At 43.6% G+C, this 21,217-nt stretch overlaps 1 protein-coding gene across 1 annotated transcript; it reads right to left on the reverse strand.

Annotated features, from left to right (window-relative positions):
• Window positions 1–1,503: 1,503 nt before the first annotated feature.
• Window positions 1,504–14,768, reverse strand: B9D2 (B9 domain containing 2). The gene is made up of 4 exons (XM_060784587.2): window positions 14,679–14,768; window positions 12,377–12,468; window positions 11,901–12,026; window positions 1,504–2,293 (listed from the first exon to the last, which is right to left on the reverse strand). The coding sequence occupies exons 2-4, from the start codon at window positions 12,462–12,464 to the stop codon at window positions 1,980–1,982; spliced, it is 528 nt and encodes a 175-aa protein (XP_060640570.1). The 5' UTR covers window positions 12,465–12,468; window positions 14,679–14,768; the 3' UTR covers window positions 1,504–1,979.
• Window positions 14,769–21,217: the final 6,449 nt, after the last annotated feature.

Below are 21,217 nucleotides of genomic sequence, written 5' to 3' on the forward strand. Positions count from 1 at the left end.
AATGTAGATGTGCATGTAACCTTTTAAAATACTTGCTTGTAGGTTCTGTTACAGCAGTGTTTCTCAACCATCCCAATGCCGCAACCCCTTAATAACCATACAATTATTTTACTACTTCATAACTGTAATTTTGCTATTGCTATTAATCATAATGTAAATATCTGATATGCAGGATGTATTTTCATTCAATGGATCAAATTTGGCACAAATACCAGATACGTCCACATTTGAATATTGGTGGGATTAGGGGAATTGATTGTGTCATTTGGGAGCAGTAGTTGCTGGGATTTATAGTTCACCTACAATCAAAAGAGCATTCTGAACTCCACCAATGATTAAATTGAACCAAACTTGGCACACAGAACTCCCATGACCAACAGAAAATACTGGAAGGGTTTGGTGGGCATTGACCTTGGGTTTTGGAGTTGTAGTTCACTTACATCCAGACAGCACTGTGGATTCAAGCAATGATGGATCTGGACCAAACTTGGCACGAATACTCAATGTGCCCAAAAGTGAACACTGGTGGAGTTTGGGGAAAATAGACCTTGACATTTGGGAATTGTAGTTACTGGGATTTATAGTTCACCTACAATCAAAGAGCATTCTGAACCCCACCAACGATAGAATTAGGCCAAACTTCCCACACAGAACCCCCATGACCAACAGAAAATACTGTGTTTTCTGATGGTCTTTGGTGACCCCTCTAACACCCCCTCACAACCCCCCAGGCGTCTTGACCCCAAAGCTGAGAAGCACTGTATTACAGTATGTAATAAGATTTTTGTTTCTGGGTTACATGTCATTTTCTAATTGGATCTATCATAAACTTTGTTTTTGCAAGACATCCTGCAGCACAGTTTGCTCTAGTCTATATAAATAAAAATGTAATGTTCGTTTGTGGATTAACAGAACTCAAAAACCATTGGACGAATTGACACCAAATTTGGACACAAGACACCTAACAACCCAATGTATGTCCTTCACTCAAAAAAATTGATTTTGTCATTTGGGAATTGTAGTTGCTGGGATTTATAGTTCATCTATAATCACAGAGCATTCTGAACCCCACCAACGACAGAATTGGGCCAAACCTCTCACACAGAATCCCCATGTGGGCCACAGCAATGCATGGCAGGGGACGGCTAGTTTTTCAATGAATATCTCATAGAGTCTCAACCAATGCATGGAGAAGTTTTCCAAAACAATATTCTCAGTGCCAGCCCAGTGCTGTCTCACATACCCATCAAGAGTTACAGCTGAGGCCAATTCATGAGAACTTCTCGGCTGGAACACTGCAGATCCAATTTCTAGTACTCTTCAGTAAGGACACTTACTGGTAGAATGAATGGCGATGCACTCTTTCAAAGTTAGAATTTTGACCATGGCTTCTTGGATTACCTCACTTCGCTTCACGTAAAAATCTGGCCTCAAGATGGGGCTGGCATCACCCCGTAGCCCCAACAAAAGTGTTTTCATCCCCAGAAGTGTGACATAAACACATTTGCATAAAACCCATTTAATACAAAAAGGAGAGAAAATCATTATAGAAATAAAAAAGGAAATGACCTCATAGGACAAAGACTGGAAACAACATCTCTCTTTGGCCAAACTCAGACTACAAATCGGATCCCAAAAGGCACATGGGGCCCAAAGATACGTGAGGCCATGATGCAAGCTGTTCAGGTGATCCCAAATACAATCAAGAAGTCACTGGAGGAAAACTGCTCCTTTAAGACTCTGCACATTTCTGTGTCCTGGAGCCAGGGACCAAAATCAGGCAAATTGGTCCGTACGTTCCACCTCTCAGTAACTGGTAGGAAATAGCTTTCAGGAGCTGAAAACACAGTCCACAGACTGTGTCAGGAAGCGGTATTCCCTTCTGAGGATCCCGTTTCCATGATTTTAGAAGTCTTCTTTGAAGATCCGCAGTCTTAAAAGAGAATCACATACCTCCTTCCTCAATCTGCCACAGTGGGTCAGCACTCGACACCATAGCGATCAAAGTTACGCAGAATGACAGTCAATTGGAGATGGACGGTGCCCATGGCAGAGGTTTGCAGGCGGTAGCGGTCAGCACCGGTGTAGATGAGGTCGCTATTGAGTAACTGAGGCCCGCCGCCCACAAAGAGCTGGGAGAGCTGCTCCTGCCAGGAGCCCAGCGGGCGCCAGGTCACGCACTCCAACTCGTGGGAGCCAGGACTCGAAGGCACGTGGCAGAAGCCGTACCCATAGAGCTCGGTGCGGCCAAAGGAGTCTTGGTGCCATACCTGGACATGGAGTTTGGGCCAGCCTGGTATGAGAAGAGAGAGAGAGAGAGAGAGAGAGAAAATAACAAACAGAAATGGAAATGAATGTATAGCAGGCACGGGCAAACTTCAACTCCCACAATTCCTTGGACTTCAACTCCCACAATTCCTAACAGCCTACCGGCTGTAATTCAATAAATAAAATTCAATGTCCAGTCCCCGTTTTTAACTGTTTATAAATCATGTTGTTTATCGGTGGGTTTTAATCTATATATATAAATTTGTTAGGGGCATCCAACGAGGAAACAAAACTCAAAAACCCCCCAATGAAACTTAACCAAAATTCCCATGCCCATAACACAACCCACAAGGTACAAACATATCTACTCAAAATGAAAAACAACACAACAACACACTCACAAAACGGCAAAACAACAAAACTCAAAAAAAACCCAACGAAACTTAACCAAAATCCCCGTGCCCATAACACAACCCACAAGGTACAAACGTATCTACTCAAAATGAAAAACAACACAACAACACACTCACAAAACGGCAAAACAACAAAACTCAAAAATCCCCCAACGAAACTTAACCAAAATCCCCGTGCCCATAACACAACCCACAAGGTACAAACATACCTACTCAAAATGAAAAACAACACAACAACACACTCACAAAACGGCAAAACAAAAAAACTCAAAAATCCCCCAACGAAACTTAACTAAAATCTCCGTGCCCATAACACAACCCACAAGGTACAAACATACCTACTCAAAATGAAAAACAACACAACAACACACTCACAAAACGGCAAAACAACAAAACTCAAAAATCCCCCAACGAAACTTAACTAAAATCCCCGTGCCCATAACACAACCCACAAGGTACAAACATATCTACTCAAAATGAAAAACAACACAACAACACACTCACAAAACGGCAAAACAACAAAACTCAAAAATCCCCCAAAGAAACTTAACCAAAATCCCCGTGCCCATAACACAACCCACAAGGTACAAACATTTCTACTCAAAATGAAAAACAACACAGCAACACACTCACAAAACGGCAAAAGAACAAAACTCAAAAAAACCCCAACGAAACTTAACCAAAATTCCCATACCCATAACACAACCCACAAGGTACAAACATATCTACTCAAAATGAAAAACAACACAACAACACACTCACAAAATGGCAAAACAACTGAGCATGCGCATTGGCGCCCAGCCGCAAGTTCCCTGGCGCGCGCACATGGCTTTCCGGCCAACGTTCCCTCTGCGGAAACCATGCCCACTCCAAGCCCCGCCGCGCCGCTTCCCGCACACACACACACCCTGCCGCACACACACACGCAACCCCACGTTCCATCACTCCCCCCGCCGCCGCATACACACACACAACCCCACTCCCCCCGCCGCCACACACACACACGCAACCCCACGCTCCATCACTCCCCCCACCGCCGCACACACACGCAACCCCACTCCCCCCACCGCCGCACACACACACGCAACCCCACTCCCCCCGCCGCCGCACACACACACGCAACCCCACGCTCCATCACTCCCCCCGCTGCCGCACACACACACGCAACCCCAGGCTCCATCACTCCCCTGCCCCAATCTTACCTCCTTTTACTTCAGGCCACCTCCAAACCCCACCCCGCCCCTTCCCGCCCTGTCAAAATCTAGGAAAGACAGGAAGGAAGGAAAGAAGGAAGAAAGAGAAAGGGAGGTAAAGAAAAAGGGGGAAGGAAGGAAAGTTAGAGGAAGAAGAAAAGGAAAGGAAAGGAAAGATGGAAGGAAAGAAAAGAGAGACAGCAGAAGAGAAAGAAAAAGGGAGAAGGAAGGAAAGAGATAGAGAAAGAAGAGGAGAAGGAAAGATGGGAAGGAAGGAAGGAAGGAAGGAAGGAAGGAAGGAAGGAAGGAAGGAGGGAGGGAGGGAGGGAAAGAAGGAGAGAAAGAGGGAAGATTGGCCACAGCAACACGTGGCGGGTAAAGGTTGTTATTTCTATGATTATTATTATGCTATTGTTCCTATGAGACCCTTTTAGGGGGAATGGGAGAGGTGTCAGGTCCCAGAGGCAATGCATTGCATTATTGTTATTGTTATGATGGTGGTAAAATAAAAGGAAATAAAAAGTGAAAGAAGGAAGCAAACAGCGAGGGAAGAAAGGCAAAGGAAGGAAGGGGGAGGGAATGAAGGAAAGAGAGAAGGATGAAACCAAGTAGTGAAAGAAGGAAAGAAAGAAAGAGGTAGAGAAGGAAGAAAGGAGAGAAAGGGGGAGGAAAAGGGGGAAGGAATAGGTAGGGACCTCTCTTTCATAATAGTCCAGATATCTACCTCAACTTTGATAAGTTTTACTATAGGCCACAGCAACGCGTGGCAGGGCACAGCTAGTATAATATAAATATAATTTAATAATATACAATATAATATATATAATTTAATATATTGAATATAAATATTATTATATTATCAATGTATAATTTTTTATGCTTTATATCTAAATGTTCTTTTATGTTTCTGTTTTAATTTGGTTAGGTTAATTTATAGTTATGTTATTGTCTGGCTATTATCTTTTGGTTTTCACATATATGTACAGCATTGAATTTTGTTTTATAATGTTGGAAACCACTTTGAGTTCCCTTAGGGGGAGAAAAGCTGTATATAAATGTAGTAAATAATAATCGTAATCATAATAATAATAACATGGAAAAGCTGACACAATATGAGGATTTAAAGATCGAACTGCAAAGACTCTGGCACAAACCAGTCAAGGTGGTCCCAATGGTGATCAGCACACTGGGTGCAGCGCCTAAAGACCTTGGCCTGCACTTAAACACAATCGGCGTTGACAAAATTACCACCTGCCAGCTGCAAAAGGCCACCCTACTGGGATCGGCACACATTATTTGCTAATACATCACACAGTCCTAGACACTTGGGAAGTGTCTGACGTGTGATCCAATACAACAGCCAGCAGAGTGATCTTGTTTGCTGTGGACTCATCTTGGTTGTGTTTCAAATAAATAAATAAATAATACATGTCCTAATTGCATCTATCATAAAAACATGGAAAAAGTTTAATAAAGTGCAAAAACTTTGATTTTGTGGGACATACTGCAGCACATTTGGCTCTAGTTTTTCAATGAATTCTTCAATGAACATTAGGAAGAACTTTCTGACTGACTGTGAGAGCTGTTCAGCAATGGAACTCTCTGCCTCACAGTGTGATGGAGGCTCCTTCTTTGGAGGCTTTGAAACAGAGGCTGGATGGCCATCTGTCGGGGATGCTTTGAATGCAATTTTCCTGCTTCTTGGCAGAATGGGGTTGAAATACACAGCCCTTCAGGTGTTTGTTGGACTGCAACTCCATCACACAGGCTCTCTGGAAAATCTTAGTTATAAATTTGTAAATGAATCTGATTTTCCTCCTCTGTCATGCTGCTACCTTTTCTTCTTTCTTTCCCTATGTGCTCCCACTATATCAAAAGTGAGGTTTGCCTTCTCCTTGGAGCTTGTCTTTGTAGATTATGCTGCTTTATGATGAAGTCAAGCGTGCCACGCTTCATGAGGATTCGAGCCTGGCATGCTGCACTTTGCTCAAAAATGCCACACAACTTGTGCATTTCCTGCCTTTGGGCACCTTTTTTTACAACCCTCTTTGTATTTATAGACCCGTCACTTGAGGATAAGTCTGTATCCATCGCATCAAGTAGGTTTTAGTCCAAACATACTCTGGTCACCAAAATAACCTATTTTCAAAGTGGTATTATATTCATTACTGTTTTATGAACAGTAAAGCAATTTACGCGGTTTATTTAAAATACTTTCATACTGCCTCTGAAGATAAACGTAATAATCTCAAAGTTTTGTCGAAGGATTAATGGCTGGAATCACTGGGTTGTTGTAAGTCTTTCACATTGTATAGCCATGTTCCAGAAGCATTCTCTCCTGCTGTTTTGCCTGAATCTATGGCAGGCATCCTCAGAGGTTGAGAGGTCAACCTCTGAGGATGCCTGCCATAGATGCAGGTGAAACATCAGGAGAGAATGCTTCTGAAATATGGACATACAGCCTGGAAGACTTACAACAACCCAATCTCAAAGTTCTTCATGAAATGAAAAACATAAACCAGTAAAGTAATGATCTGTAAGGTTTCTCCTTGACATTAAGCCTAGTTGTGTCCGACATTGGGGGTGGTGCTCATTTCCATTTCTAAGCTGAAGAACCGGTGTTGTCCATAGAAGACTCCTAGGTCATGTGGCCAGCATGACTGCATAGAGTGCCGTTACCTTCCCACAGAAGTGGTACCTATTGATCTACTCCAATTTGAATGTTTTTGAACTGCTAGGTTGGCAGGAGCTGGGCCAAACAGCAGAAGCTCACCCCGCTTTCCAAATTTGAACTACCAACCTTCCAACTACCAACATCAAGTTCAGCAGCTCAGTGGTTTCACCCGCTGCACCATCAGGAGGCAAATGATCTATAGACAATGTGAATTAATCTGATACAAGTAATAAAGCAGGAATCTACACTGTAGAATGAATGCAGTTACAAATGCACTTTAACTACTGGATTGTGTTGGACTGCATCCCTCACTTAATTCAAAACCTTCCTATCAGATATATCCTACCTTATTCATGCCCAGTGTTATTTTTAAATTTTAAATTATTACATTTGGCCTGGCCATAGGCTTTTAAATCCTCATGTGTTATTGTTATATGTGATTTATATTAATTTGTATTGCATTGTATTGTTTTGTTTATTGCTTTCCTGTTTTATTGATGTGTTGTTGGGCTTGGCTTCATGTAAGCCGCTCCGAGTCCCTTGGGGAGATGGTGGCGGGGTATAAATAAAGTTTTATTATAACAATACAGCTCAATGGCAAGGCATTTTGGGAGCTGTAGCTTTACCAGGTCTTTAGACTTCTCTGCCAAGAGTGCTGGTGCCTTACCAAACTACAACTCCCAGATTTCCGCAGCATAGTAGAGTCTCGCTGATCCAACCTTAGCTCATCCAACATTCTGTATTATCCAACCCAGTCTGTTTCCGGCACAGATCAACAGATGTTTCATTACATTGCGATGTTTTGGTGCTAAATTTGTAAATATAGTAATTACTATATAATGTGACAGTGTATTGAACTGTTTTTTTCTGCTGATTTGTTGTAAAATATGATGTTTTGTTGCTGAATTTGTAAAATGGTAATTTAATGTGATGTTTAATAGGCTTTTCCTTGTTGTTGTTCATTCGTTCAGTTGTCTCCGACTCTTCGTGACCTCATGGACCAGCCCACACCAGAGCTCTCTGTCGGCCGTCACCACCCCCAGCTCCTTCAAGGTCAGTCTAGTCACTTCAAGGATGCCATCCATCCATCTTGCCCTTGGTCGGCCCCTCTTCCTTTTGCCTTCCACTTTCCCCAGCATAATTGTCTTCTCTAGGCTTTGCTGTCTCCTCATGATGTGGCCAAAGGACTTCAACTTTGTCTCTACTATCCTTCCCTCCAATGAGCAGTCGGGCTTTATTTCCTGGAGAATTGACTGGTTGGATCTTCTCGCAGTCCACGGCACTCTCAGAACTAGGCTTTTCCTTAATCCCTCCTTATTATCCAACATTTTCATTTATCCAATGTTCTGCCGGCCCGTTTATGTTGGATAAGCGAGACTCTACTGTAATGTCAAGCTATAAATATTACATAGGATGATGAGGAAGTTATTCTGATCTTACACTGACTTTCTATTTTCCATTCTCTTTTTCACAGCCAGAGCTTGCATCGCTTACACTGCTACCACAGAGTTCACATTTCATCTTTAGCCAAGGTACCGCTGGTTTGTGTGGGTTTGTTTTAAAAAAAATCATTGGAGCTCAAGCACAGGATTCCTGGCAATAAAGAAAGCCAGGGAAGCGTGATTTATTAATTATGTAGAGTCTCATCAGCCGGGAAAGAAAATGAACATGGTGGGAGACTTTCGGCAGCTTTTCCGCATCACTCCACTTTCCCCCATGAGCTTTTTCACCCCCCAATTTTCCGGTTCAGGCTCGACTTCGTCTGAAAAGAAGCAGCGGAGGGGCTCCTGCAAAACAAACCGGCTTTGCAGCAGACGCACAAAAGGGAGCCCGCTCCAGCATTTAATCCTCCGCCAATTCCAACAGGCTTCCCTGCAGTCGGCTGGTTTCCGAGTCCTTTTGTCTGGCAGAGCAAATACTACATGTGGATTAATTTTCCCTTATAAGGCCAATCACATCAAAGGTAATAATGTGCAGGGCAGAAAAGCGATATGAAAAAAGGGAACCCAAAACTGCAAGGTTCTCCAACTCTCCAATAACAGCAGGTGCCAGAAGTTAAGACATTGGGAAAGCACTGAGTGTGACCCTGTTGGTTCTCTTGGACATCTCAGCGGCTTTCGATACCATTGACCATGGTATCCTTCTGGGAAGGCTCTCTGGGATGAGTATTGGAAGCATGGCTCTGGTCCTTCCTTGAGGGTCATTCCTAGATGGTGAAGCTGGGGGACACTTGCTCAGACCCCTGGCCTTTGACCTGTGGGGTCCTGCAAGGTTCCATTCTCTCCCCATGCTTTTTAATATCTACACGAAACTGCTGAGAGAGGTCATCCGGAGTTTTGGAGTTTGGTGCCATCTCTATGCGGATGACGTCCAACTCTACTTCTCCTTTCCACCTAATTCCAAGGATCAATCCCAACAAGACAGAGGTCCTCCTGGTCAATCGTAGGCCGGATCGGGGTATAGGGTGGCAACCTGTGCTTGACGGGGTTACACTCCCCCTGAAGTCACAGGTCCGCAGCTTGGGTGTCCTCTTGGATTCAGCGCTGACGCTTGAAGCTCAGGCGTCAGCGGTGGCCGGGAGGGCCTTTGCACAATTAAAGCTCGTGCACCAGCTGCGACCATACCTCGTGAAGTCGGATTTGGCCATGGTGGTCCACGCCTTAGTCACCTCTAGATTAGACTATTGCAATGTGCTCTATGTGGGGCTGCCCTTGAAGACAGCCCGGAAATTCCAATTGGTCCAACGGGCGGCAGCTAGATTATTAACTGGTGCGAATTACAGAGAACAGTCAACCCTCCTGTTTAAGGAGCTCCACTGGCTGCTGTTTATTTTCCAGGCCCAATTCAAGGTACAGGTTTTGACCTACAAAGCCCTAAACGGTTTGGGACCCACCTACTTTCGTGACCACATTTCCATTTACAAACCTATATGATCTCTTCAATCTTCCGGAGAGGCTCTTCTCTTGCTCCCGCCCGCATCACAAGTGCGACTTGCGGGGACGAGAGAGAGGGCCTTCTCTGTGGTGGCCCCCCGGCTCTGGAATTCACTCCCCAGAGATATTAGGTAAGCCCCCACACTGGCAATCTCCAGGAGGAATTTGAAAACCTGGTTATTCCAATGTGCCTTTCAGTAATTTAATGTAAGATTCTCCATGACCACATTTTGCACAAAATGTCCTTAGAAGCACTTAATTTTATGGTTTGTGCATAGAAATCCTTCCTCATTCCCGGAGCCTCCTCCATATAATTTACAATGTCCCATCTCCCAGTATTTTTTTAAAAAAAATAATTTTTTTATCCGTGAATCTGGCCCTGCCTAGTGAAATTTTTTGTGGTTTAAATGCTTGATTTTATATTGTTGTGTCATATATTATTTTGATTTTGCATTTTATGTATTTTGCTTGGTTCTATTATGTTTTTGTGCTATTTTTTTGTATTGTATTGATGGGCGTGGCCTCATGTAAGCTGCACCGAGTCCCCCTGGGGGAGATGGAGCGGGGTATAAATAAAGTTGTTTATTATTATTATTATTATTATTATTATTATACTCTCAAGTTCCCAAAAGGCCCTATTTTGGGAAAATTGGAGGAAAGTCACAGAATGAAAAAAGGAAAGTGACATTCATAGTGGATTTCACACCATCTCAGTGGAAAGATGGCTAAATGGAGCTGCCACATGCAAGAGAAAATGTATATGTAGACTAGTCTATACGTAAACTACTCTATATGTAGTCTAGAAGGGGAGTTGAAGAAAATAGCTGCATCTATCGTAATTCCTGAGCTTCCTAGAAGCCACTCTTAGAAAGGAATCTAGGAGTCTTAGTACACCACAAGCTAAATATGAGTCAACAATGTGATGCAGCAGCTAAAGAAGCTAATGCTATTCTTGGCTGCATCAATAGAAATGTAGTGTCTAGATCCAGGGAAATAATAGTCTCACTCTATTCAGCTTTGGTCAGACCTTACCTAGAACAGTGTCTAGTTCTCAGACAATTCAAGAAGGATACAGACAAACTGGAATGTGTCCAGAAAAGGGGAATCTATTATTATTATTATTATTATTATTATTATTATTATTATTATTATTTGAAACACATGATGAGTCCACAGCAGACACTCTGCTGGCTGTTGAATTGGATCACACATCGGACACTTCCCAAGTGTCTGGGTCTGTGTGATGTATCGGCGAATAATGCGTGCAGATCCCAGTAAGGTGGTCTTTTGCAGCTGGCAGGTGGTAATTTTGTCAGTACCTATTGTGTTTAACTGCAGGCCAAGGTCTTTAGGCACTGCACCCAGTGTGCCGATCACCACTGGGACCACCTTGACTGGTTTGTGCCAGAGTCTTTGCAGTTTGATCTTTAAATCATCATATCATATCAGCTTTTCCAGTTGTTTCTCTTCAATCCTGCTGTCACCTGGCATTGCAACATCGACGATCCACACTTTGTTTTTTAACACAATCGTGAGGTCAGGAGTGTTGTGCTCCAAAACTCTGTCAGTCTGAATTTGGAAGTCCCTGAGTTTGATGTGTTCATTTTCTGTAACTTTTTCAGGCTTGTGATCCCATCACTATTTCTACTACTACTACTACTACTACTACTACTTATTATTATTATTATTATTATTATTATTATTATTATGATACACAACGAGATTAGGACACAGCAAACAAGATTGCTATGCTGGCTTTTGTATTCGATCACACGTCGGACACTTCACTTAATTACAAAAATGTGAGTCAAGCACTGAAAGGATTAAATGGATGCAATAACTCAGCAAAAGCTGCAGTTCAATATAAACAGGTGTGTCCGTAGTGTTAGTTGCCCTCAGTATGAAAAGGCTTCAAACTGAGAGAGGCCTCAGTATGAGAAGGCTCCAGTGTGAGGTAGGCCTCAGTGTGAGGTTGGCCTGGTGTGAGAAGGTTTCGGTGAGAGAAGCCCTAGGTTGAAGGCCTCATGTGTGAAACTCCAGTGTTAAGGCTGCTGAATGTAAAAAGCTACTGTGTGAAGCTCCTGTGTAAGTTCGGTGTGAGAGGAAGCTCAGTGAGAGTGAACATGTTTACCTGCATGAGAAAGAAGCCCAGTGCGGAAGCAAAGAAGGAAGTATAAATAAATTTATTTGTGTTATGGAAACCTTGTTATTGTAAATTGTACAACCATATTATTTTGCTATTTAAAAGCCTCCTAAGGAAGAGAAAACATTGCTCTGTGTGTGTTTTGTTCTGTTTATCACTTTGGGCTACTGGTGCTGCTAATAGGTAACTCTGCTGTGTATTTATGAGAAGGGTTGTTTGTTAATAAGCCCATTCACCCAAGAGAGGCAACTGGCACCTCTTCGCAGAGCTTCTTACCTTGCAAGCCTTTGGTGGCAAAATGGACGTCGATAGGATGGGACCAGTAGGCCACGTCGTCCAGCTGAGGGTGGTCAACTTGCGTCTGTCCTTCCCGGAGTCCTGACAGCAGCTTCCAGGCCCCTCCTGAGAAAAACAAACAGAGATGGGGAAGAAGAGAGATTCACTGCATATGTATACATATATGTGTATGTGTGTTTGTGTGTGTATGTGCATGTGTATATATGTGTGTGTGTGTGTTGGCTCTCTGTATCCATGGATTCTCCATGCTTGGATTCAACAGCCCTTTGAAGGCAACCATAATGTAAAATAATAAAAATAAAGGTGAAATCCTGAATGCAGCCATCATTGTTTCAAAGAGAGATGCCAGTGATGTAACTCTGCCTTACGTCACTTCTCGGCCATTCTCTTTTAGGAGAAGTGTCAAGTCCCAGGCCTTTGAGTGAATGGATCCCAACCTATTGTGCTCCACCGACCTGTGTGGATCCCCCATTTGCAGAAAAGGCTGCTGCGAGGGAATCCGCTGGCTCCCACGATCTGACCGATGACATGGACCTCCGCCATGGACCTGTGATACAGAAAAAGAGACATTTTTAGAAGGAGATGCCAAATCATTAAACCAGTGGTTCTCAACTTGTGGGTCTCCAGGTGTTTTGGCCTTCAACTTCCCAAAATTCTGCCAACCTAGTAGTTTGAAAACATGCAAATGTGAGTACATCAATAGGTATTGCTCCAGCGAGAAGGTAAGGGCACTCCATTCAGTCATGCCGGCCACATAACCTTGGAGGTGTCTATGGACAACACCGGCTCTTCGGCTTAGAAATGGAGATGAGCCCCATCCCCAGAGTTGGACACGACTGGACTTCATGTCAGGGGAAAACCTTCACCTATTACTACACTATGTAACAACATTTGAAAAGAAATTCTGTTCCTAGTTTGAAAGTATTATTTCCTGTTTAGTTGTGTGGTACTTACTTTGAAAGTAGTTGTTTTACTAAACAATATCTCAGAGTACTTGTCAGGTATCAGCACAAACACAAAACAATCTATGTGTAATGTCAAAGAGTACTATCAAAAGAGCATATAGTATTCCATTTACCAAAATCCTCAGTACATAGCTCAATTCAGTGGCACACAGCAAAATCAAAAGGAGCAGCCGCTCTCAAATGTAACAGTTCTAGGTCTGGATAAGGATTACACTGTATATAGGCTTCAGGGATACATTCAATAAGAAAAATCATATAAACAAAGTAAGCATTGAGTCATGAGGCTATATGTAGACTGAAGACAATAATGAAGATGGAGCACCACTCTCAAAACAATCTTCATGGACTTGATTTGGATTTTTTCCATGTGATTCCTTCCTCGGTCGCTTAAGCTTAAGGAAAGAGTCTGAGGCTCTTAGGAATTGTGGGAGTTGAAGTCCAAAACTTCTGGATGTCCAAAGCTTGCCTATGCCTGTTTTAGAAACTGCACTTCTACATTTAACCTATCTATCTATCTATCTATCTATCTATCTATCTATCTATATAATAAAAGTCAGTGTTTGTATGCGGAGGAAAGACGGGAGGGAGGTGTATGCGGCAGCGTTCTGATTGGCTGCCACTGTGGGTACAATTTGCATATGCTCTCTGATTGGCCAGCCTCAAAACTCCAAGATTCTGAGGTGACAGAAGAGAGGAAAAGGCCTGAAGCTGTGTCACAAAATTACCAATACAAACCAAACTTGGCACACAGAGCCCCCATGACCCACACTCCATCCTGGAGCAGTTTGGAGGAGGATGGACCACAGATGATGGGACTCGCAGTACCTTCATTAACTTCCTGAGGCCACTGCGAGCCATATAAATAACTTATAAAGACCAACCTTGATACACAGTCAGGTCCCCTAGTCGGGTCCCCAAGCTAGTTATAACTAAAACTAAGGACTTATACAGCTTGTAAACACAAAATACGGCTTGTAAACATAAAAATAAAACACAATGTCCTCCAACAAGCAAAAATTTGGCAGTTTAGTACACTTTCCCCGTATTTTTATGATAAAAACCCATTGTTGCTGTTGTTCATTCGTTCAGTCGTCTCCGACTCTTCGTGACCTCATGGACCAGTCCACGCCAGAGCTCCCTGTCGGCCGTCACCACCCCCAGCTCCTTCAAGGTCAGTCCAGTCACTTCAAGGATGCCATCCATCTATCTTGCCCTTGGTCGGCCCCTCTTCCTTTAAAACCCATTAGGAAATGACATTTATAAGCTAGGAACAAAAGTCATGTTGGGCAACCACTTGTCCACACTACACAATTAATTCAGTTTGGTACCCCTTTAACTGCCATGACTTAATGTGATGCAAACCTGGGAGATGCAGTCTGGCAAATCACCAGAGGAATCTAAAACTCCAACTCCCAAGATTCCCTAGCAACCAGCCCTGGTAGTTCAAGTGGTCTCAATCCGCATTAATTCCACAGTGTAGATGCCCCCAAGGAATTCCAAACCTTTGGGACTACAACTCCCAGCATTCCTGAGCAGCATACAAGGTTGGCGAGGCTGCTGGGAGTTGAAGTAAATCAAACCCCAAAATAGCAAAGTACTACTATCATTTTATGTCTTTTTAAATGCTATTATCCATTATTTTATTATATAGATATTGTTTTTTTGGGAAAAAAATAAGAATGTGGTGCCCATGTAACGTTTGCACGCTTCTGCGTTCACACGTGCGCACGACACGGGTCTCCCCGGCTCCCTCTGCGCACGCGCACTGGGCATACCCCGCTCTCTTTCTTACCTGAGAATCTCAGCAGCTCCGCCGCCTCAGAATCCATCCATCGCTTCTAGGCCCCGTTGCCTTGGCAACTCGAAAGCCACGCCCACAATGCTTTTGAATATGATTGGTAGAAAGAGACGTCCCACTCGGGACCAAAAGGCGTTAGGGAACGAAACGGCCGCCATCTTGAGTGAGGAAGAAAATGGGACGCCATTTTGGAGCCACGCTAAAAAATATCGGTGACATGACTAGTCGGACATGTTGAGTGTGGCATGAGGAAGAAGCAATGAAAATGCCCAGCTACGGCGTGTGTTGTCCGCCATCTTGGGTGCTCTTCATAGAGGGCTTCCACGGAGGCCATTTTGGAAAGGGCATTTTCCTTCTCTGTTGCTAGGCAACGAAACCTCTGCCTGAATTGCCCTGAGTTCAAATCCTTGCTCCTCATTATTATTCCTCCTGCTTTTATCCACACATTTAAAACAATACAAGGTTAAATAAAGGTAGAAATGCTAGATTTTTAGAAAACTATATGAAAACATGTCTCCTCCTCCTCCTCATTATTATTATTCATTTAAAACAATATACACTTAAAGGAAAAGAAAAACAGAAAAAATAATGCAAACATTAAAAAATACCACAATGCACTAAATAAAACAATATAGAAACTCTTCATCTTCTTTCTAGCTATAAACATAATAACTGAAAAATCCACCACAGGCGTCCCAGTGTTTCTGACTCTCTCCATTGGTGTGGAATTTGCATAATCCCACCCACTGCCTCACTCTTAACCCTTTCCTATTCTTTTCTATGGCACACAGCAAACAAAGCATTATTAATCAGCAACTGAATATATTGGAGAGGTTTGGGGGAGAATTCACCGTGATTTATAGGAGTTTTGGGGAGAATTCACCGTGAACTATACATCCCATTTGTAGGTACTGGGATGTATAGTTCGCCTGCAGTCTAAGAGCTCCACTAACAATGGACCTGGAACTAACTTGACGCACAGAACCCCCCATAACTATCAAAAAATACTGGCGGTCTTTGGAGAGATTAATAGGAGTTGTAGTTCACCTACATCCAGGACACACTATGAATGCAAACAATGATGGATCTGGACCCAACTTGGGATCCATACCCAATAGGAACACATTTGAATACTGGTGGATTTTGAGGGAAATTGGCCTAGACATTTTGGAGTTGTAGGTACTGGGATTTATAGTTCGCCTGCAATCAGTGAGCATCCTTAACTCCACCAAAGATGGAATTGGACCAAACTTGGCACACAGAATCCCCATGATCAGCAAAAATTGTTGTTGGGGAAAATTCACCTTGATTTGGGGGAGTTGTAGTTCACCTACTTCCAGAGAGCACTTTGAACCCGGACACCAAAGGATCTGGACCAAACTTGGCACACATACTTGATATGACCAACATTGATTACTGGGTGTGGGGGGTTGGGGAGAGCTGACCTTCCTTTGTGGGATATGTAGTTCACCTATAACCAGAGAAATTGTGACCTCCACTGATGATGGACCTAGACCAAACTTGGCACATAGAACCCCCATGACTAACTCAACCTACTGAAAGAGTTTGAGGGGATTGACTCACCATAGTGGGAGTTGTAGTTTACCCCACAGGCAGAGAGCACACTGAACCCCACCGATGGTGCATCTAGAGCAAACTTGCCCAATAAAACAAACTGTAAATACTGATTGAATTTCATGGGGTTAACCTGTCATGATGTGAGTTGTAGTTCACCCACAACTTTATACATTTTATACAATTAAACATCACCTTTTTGAAATAACAACCTCTGAGGATACCAGCCATAGATGTGATGTAGAGCACGATTTTAGGGGGCCCTGCCTAAGAAGAGGCCAGCAAGGACCCAAAAGGAGGGCCCAATAAGCCTGGCGAGACAATAAGCATCAATCAAAGTTTCCCTATTTCGAAATAATTATCACCAGGATGAAGCAAGGCCACCAAAGTTTATTTTCTTTTCCAGCTGGAAAGGATGACGACCAGAGTAATATGCCGATAAGCTGACATACTTGCTAGGCACGTAAATACAGAATACTTAGGCGATCCCTCGTTGTCCAAGTAGGATAGTCTTCCAGGATCAGTGTAGTGGCGGTGGGCCCCCAGGTGACTGTGGAGCCGTATTCTTGACCTGCATGTTCTCCAACTGTGAGGATATTGGTTTCCAGGTGGAAGGCAGTCCTGGTCGGGGTTGGCTTGACGCACCTTCCTTTTGGCACGTTTCTCTCTTTCGCCCTCCATTCGTGTCTCTTCAGATTCTACAGCACTGCTGGTCACAGCTGACCTCCAGCTAGTGCTCGAAGGCCAGGGCTTCCCAGTTCTCAGTGTCTATGCCAGAGTTTTTAAGGTTGGTTTTGAGCCGGTCGTTAAATCTCTTTTCCTGCCCGCCAACATTCCATTTTTCATTCTTGAGTTCGGAGTAGAGCAACTGCTTTGGGAGATGGTAGTCGGGCATCCGGACAACGTGGTAGGTCTAGCGGAGATGGCAGAGGAGTATCACTTTAGTGCTGGTGGTCTTTCCTTCTTCCAGCATGCTGACATTTGTCCACTTGTCTTCCCAAGAGATTTGCAGGATTTTTCGGAGGCAACGCTGATGGAATCATTCTAGGAGTTGCATGTGATGTCTGTAGACTGTCCACGTCTCGCTTGCGTATAGCAGGGTTGGGAGGACCATAGCTTTATAAACAAGCACCTTGGTCTCCCTACGGATGTCCTGGTCCTCAAACACTCTCTGTTTCGTTCGGAAAAATGCTGCATTCGAAGAGCTCAGGTGGTGTTGTATTTCAGTGTCAATATTGACTTTTGTGGAGAGGTGGCTCCTTGTCCACTTGTCTTCCCAAGAGATTTGCAGGATTTTTCGGAGGCAACGCTGATGAAATCGTTCTAGGAGTTGCATGTGACATCTGTAGACTGTCCACGTCTCGCACGTGTATAGCAGGGTTGGGAGAACAATAGCTTTATAAGCAAGCACTTTGGTATCCCTATGGATGTCCCGGTCCTCAAACACTCTGTGCTTCATTTGGAAAAATGCTGCACTCGCAGAGCTCAGGCAGTGTTGTATTTCGGTGTCAATGTTGACTTGTGTGGAAAATATTTGGACATTTTCCAAATATCTGCAGGGCAGTAGCACCAGCAACAGCTGCAACAAGAGATTCTTCTTTTTCCTCTCTTTCAGAGTCTTTGTAACAAACCCTCAATAAAAAGTATCATTTCTTCTAACGTTCAGCTCTTTAAATGAAACATTGTGCCCATTACTGACTCTACCTCTGCTCCAGCAATGAACTTTCTCTTTCCCAGGCCGCGGAACCCCGCTGGCTCGGCGGAAATGCTCAAAAGGCATCCCAGGGAGTCCTAAACTACGATCCTTTAAACCGCGGATAACGGGACCCCACCCAGATTTGGTATCCGCGACTTAACCGATCGGCTCTGAAACAATGCCATTTTTTTCAGGATCCTGGAGTCCTCATCCTTTCCAGCTGGAATAGAAAATAAACTTCAGTTGCCTTGCTTCACACTGGTGAAATTTATTGGGAAATAAGGAAACTTCTTGTCTCACCAGGTGTAGCAGACCCTCCTTTTGGGTCTTCGCCAACCTCTGCTCAATCAAGGCTCCCTGAAATCATGTTCTGCTTCCATCCCAGGATTTTCAGATAAGGGACACTCAACCGTTCTATCTTTAGTCCGCATCTTTTGAAAAGACACATTTTCTTATAAGAGGGTTGAATAAAAAGTAATGCCTCCACCTTCGTAACTCCTCAGCACATGGCAGTACTGGTATGCGGGAGGTACTAACTTGTTCAGTAGACTCTCCTCTATAGTTCCATTTTAGTGGTAAGCCTTAGCATTGAACGGTTGTGTTGTTAAGTGTGAAGTATAGAACCCTGCGCAGACGGTTGGTCAATGCGATTTAAGCAATGTGCAGTCATTGAATTCTTGACAGCAGAAGGTGTCACCTCAATATCTTTAAAGTTAGAATCATAGAATCAAAGAGTTGGAAGAGACCTCATGAGCCATCCAGTCCAACCCCCTGCCAAGAAGCAGGAATATTGCATTCAAATCACCCCTGACAGATGGCCATCAAGCCTCTGTTTAAAAGCTTCCAAAGAAGGAGCCTCCACCACACTCTGGGGCAGAGAGTTCCACTGCTGAACGGCTCTCACAGTCAGGAAGTTATTCCTCATGTTCAGATGGAATCTCTCTTGTAGTTTGCAGCCATTGTTCTGTGTCCTAGTCTTCAGGGCAGCAGAGAACAAGCTTGTTCCCTCCTCCCTGTGGCTTTCTCTCACATATTTCTACATGGCTATCATGTCTCCTCTCAGCCCTCTCTTCTTCAGGCTAAACATGCCCAGCTCCTTAAGCTGCTCCTCATAGGGCTTGTTCTCCAGACTCTTGATTATTTTAGTCGCCCTCCTCTGGACACATTCCAGCTTGTCAATATCTCTCTTGAATTGTGGTGCCCAGAATTGGACACAATATTTCAGGTGTGGTCTAACCAAAGCGGAATAGAGCATGGGGAGCATGACTTCTCTGGATCTAGACACTAGGCTCCTATTGATGCCGGCCAAAATCCCAATGGCTTTTTTTGCCGCCACATCACATTGTTGGCTCATGTTTAACTTGTTGTCCACGAGAACTCCAAGATCTTTTTCAAACATACTGCTCTCGAGCCAGGCATTGTCCCCCATTCTGTATCTTTGCATTTCATTTTTTTCTGCCTAAGTAGGGTATCTTGCATTTGTCCCCATTGAACTTCATTTTGTTAACTTTCATTTGGCCCATCTCTCTTATCTGTCAAGATAGTTTTGAATCCTGCTCCTGTCCTCTGGAGTATTGGCTATCCATTTGCCCAATGACACACAATACTCACAATAACACAATCACCATAAACAGCTTGCATTCTCGGATGAATCTCCTTTGGGGTGACACCTTCTGCTGTCAAGAATTCAATGACTGCACATTGCTTAAGTCGCATTGACCGACCGTTTGCGCAAGATTCCATTCTTCGCACTTTAACAACACAACCATCCAATGCTAGGGCTTCCCACCAAAATGGAACTGTAGAGGAGAGTCTACTGAACAAGCCAGTACCTGCCGCATACCAGTAATGCCATCTGTTGAGGAGTTATGAAGGTGGAGGCATTACTTTTCATTCAACTCTTGCATGTACAGCTTTCTTCACTGCATAGCTTTCCAAACATGGAGATAAAGAATAGGCTATCATTTGGTATTTAATGATCTGTCTTTATACTTGAGGATCATTTCTTAAATCCTTCCAAATCCTAGTCGACTTTTGGTTTTCCTTGGCTTCATTCTTCATTCTAATTTATGACCAAAGCAAGGAAATGGAATGTCTATTGCAATGCCTTCATCATCCACTTCGGCGTCTGATAAATCACTTGTCGCTGAGCTTCATCTCCTAGCAGATCCAATGGAGAGGAATCCTGGAAATTGTAGTCCAAAATACTCATCTCTGATCCTAGGGAGCATCTATACTATAGAATTAATGCAGTTTGATACCACTTTAATTTCCGTAGCTCATGGAAGTTGTCATTTGGTGAGGCACCTGCTCCTTTGGCAGAGAAGGCTAATAAGATTGTAAAACTATAACTCCTGTGATTCCATAGCATTGAGCCATGCCGGTTAAAGAGGGGTTAAACTGCATTAATATTGAGTCTACACTGACTATATAATCCAGTTTCAAACTGCATTATATGGCAGAGATATAAATGGAAGATATCAATCTGCCTGGGGAAAATGCAACATTTAAAAAAATGCAAAAGGGAGCTACATCAAAACCCAACTCTCCAAAACTTCCCAGTAAGAACCAGTTAGGTTCACTGGACACAGAATAGTAACCATCTGGAGAACCAAAAAATAGAGGAGAAGGAGAGGAGAACAAGGATAGCATGGACCGAGTTGTGGCACAGCCACATTACTGACTGAAAGGTCATGAGTATGAAATCAGCCTGGGTCGGAGTAAGCTCCCGATCAATTGTCTAGCATGCTGTCAACCTTTGCAGCCTGAAAGACAGTTGCATCTGTCAAGTAAAGAGCCCCCGGTGGTGCAATGGGTTAAACCCCTGTGCCGGCAGGACTGAAGACCGACAGGTCGCAGGTTCGAATCTGGGGAGAGGCAGATGAACTCCCTCTATCAGCTCCAGCTCCTCATGTGGGGACATGAGAGAAGCCTCCCACAAGGATGATAAAAACATCAATTCATCCGGGCGTTCCCTGGGCAACATCCTTGCAGACAGCCAATTCTCTCACACCAGAAGCAACTTGAAGTTTCTCAAGTCGTTCCTGAAACGACAAAAAAATATATGTCAATTTAGGTACCGCTTATGCAGGGAGGCTAATTTAACTAATTTACGATGCCATAAAAATCTCCAGCAGCATGTGAAAGAATGAGGAAGTACTCCATCGGTGTCACAAGTGGATGGCGAAGCAACAGCTCCCCCTTTGGCCGGAAATTGAACATACCCTCATGAAGCTGGGGTATCTTTGTGTCTGTCTATATA

Source organism: Anolis sagrei, chromosome X (assembly GCF_037176765.1).
Source record: "Anolis sagrei isolate rAnoSag1 chromosome X, rAnoSag1.mat, whole genome shotgun sequence".
Taxonomy (NCBI): domain Eukaryota; kingdom Metazoa; phylum Chordata; class Lepidosauria; order Squamata; family Dactyloidae; genus Anolis; species Anolis sagrei.

Bases quoted from the DNA above. Each gene is read 5' to 3' on its own strand.
- B9D2 (XM_060784587.2), bottom strand. From the start codon at position 12,464: ATGGCGGAGGTCCATGTCATCGGTCAGATCGTGGGAGCCAGCGGATTC. The intron at 12,027-12,376 runs GTCGGTGGAGCA...TGTTTTTCTCAG, and splicing joins CAAATGGGGGATCCACACAG to GAGGGGCCTGGAAGCTGCTG. The intron at 2,294-11,900 runs GTAAGAAGCTCT...TTCTCATACCAG, and splicing joins TGCCACCAAAGGCTTGCAAG to GCTGGCCCAAACTCCATGTC.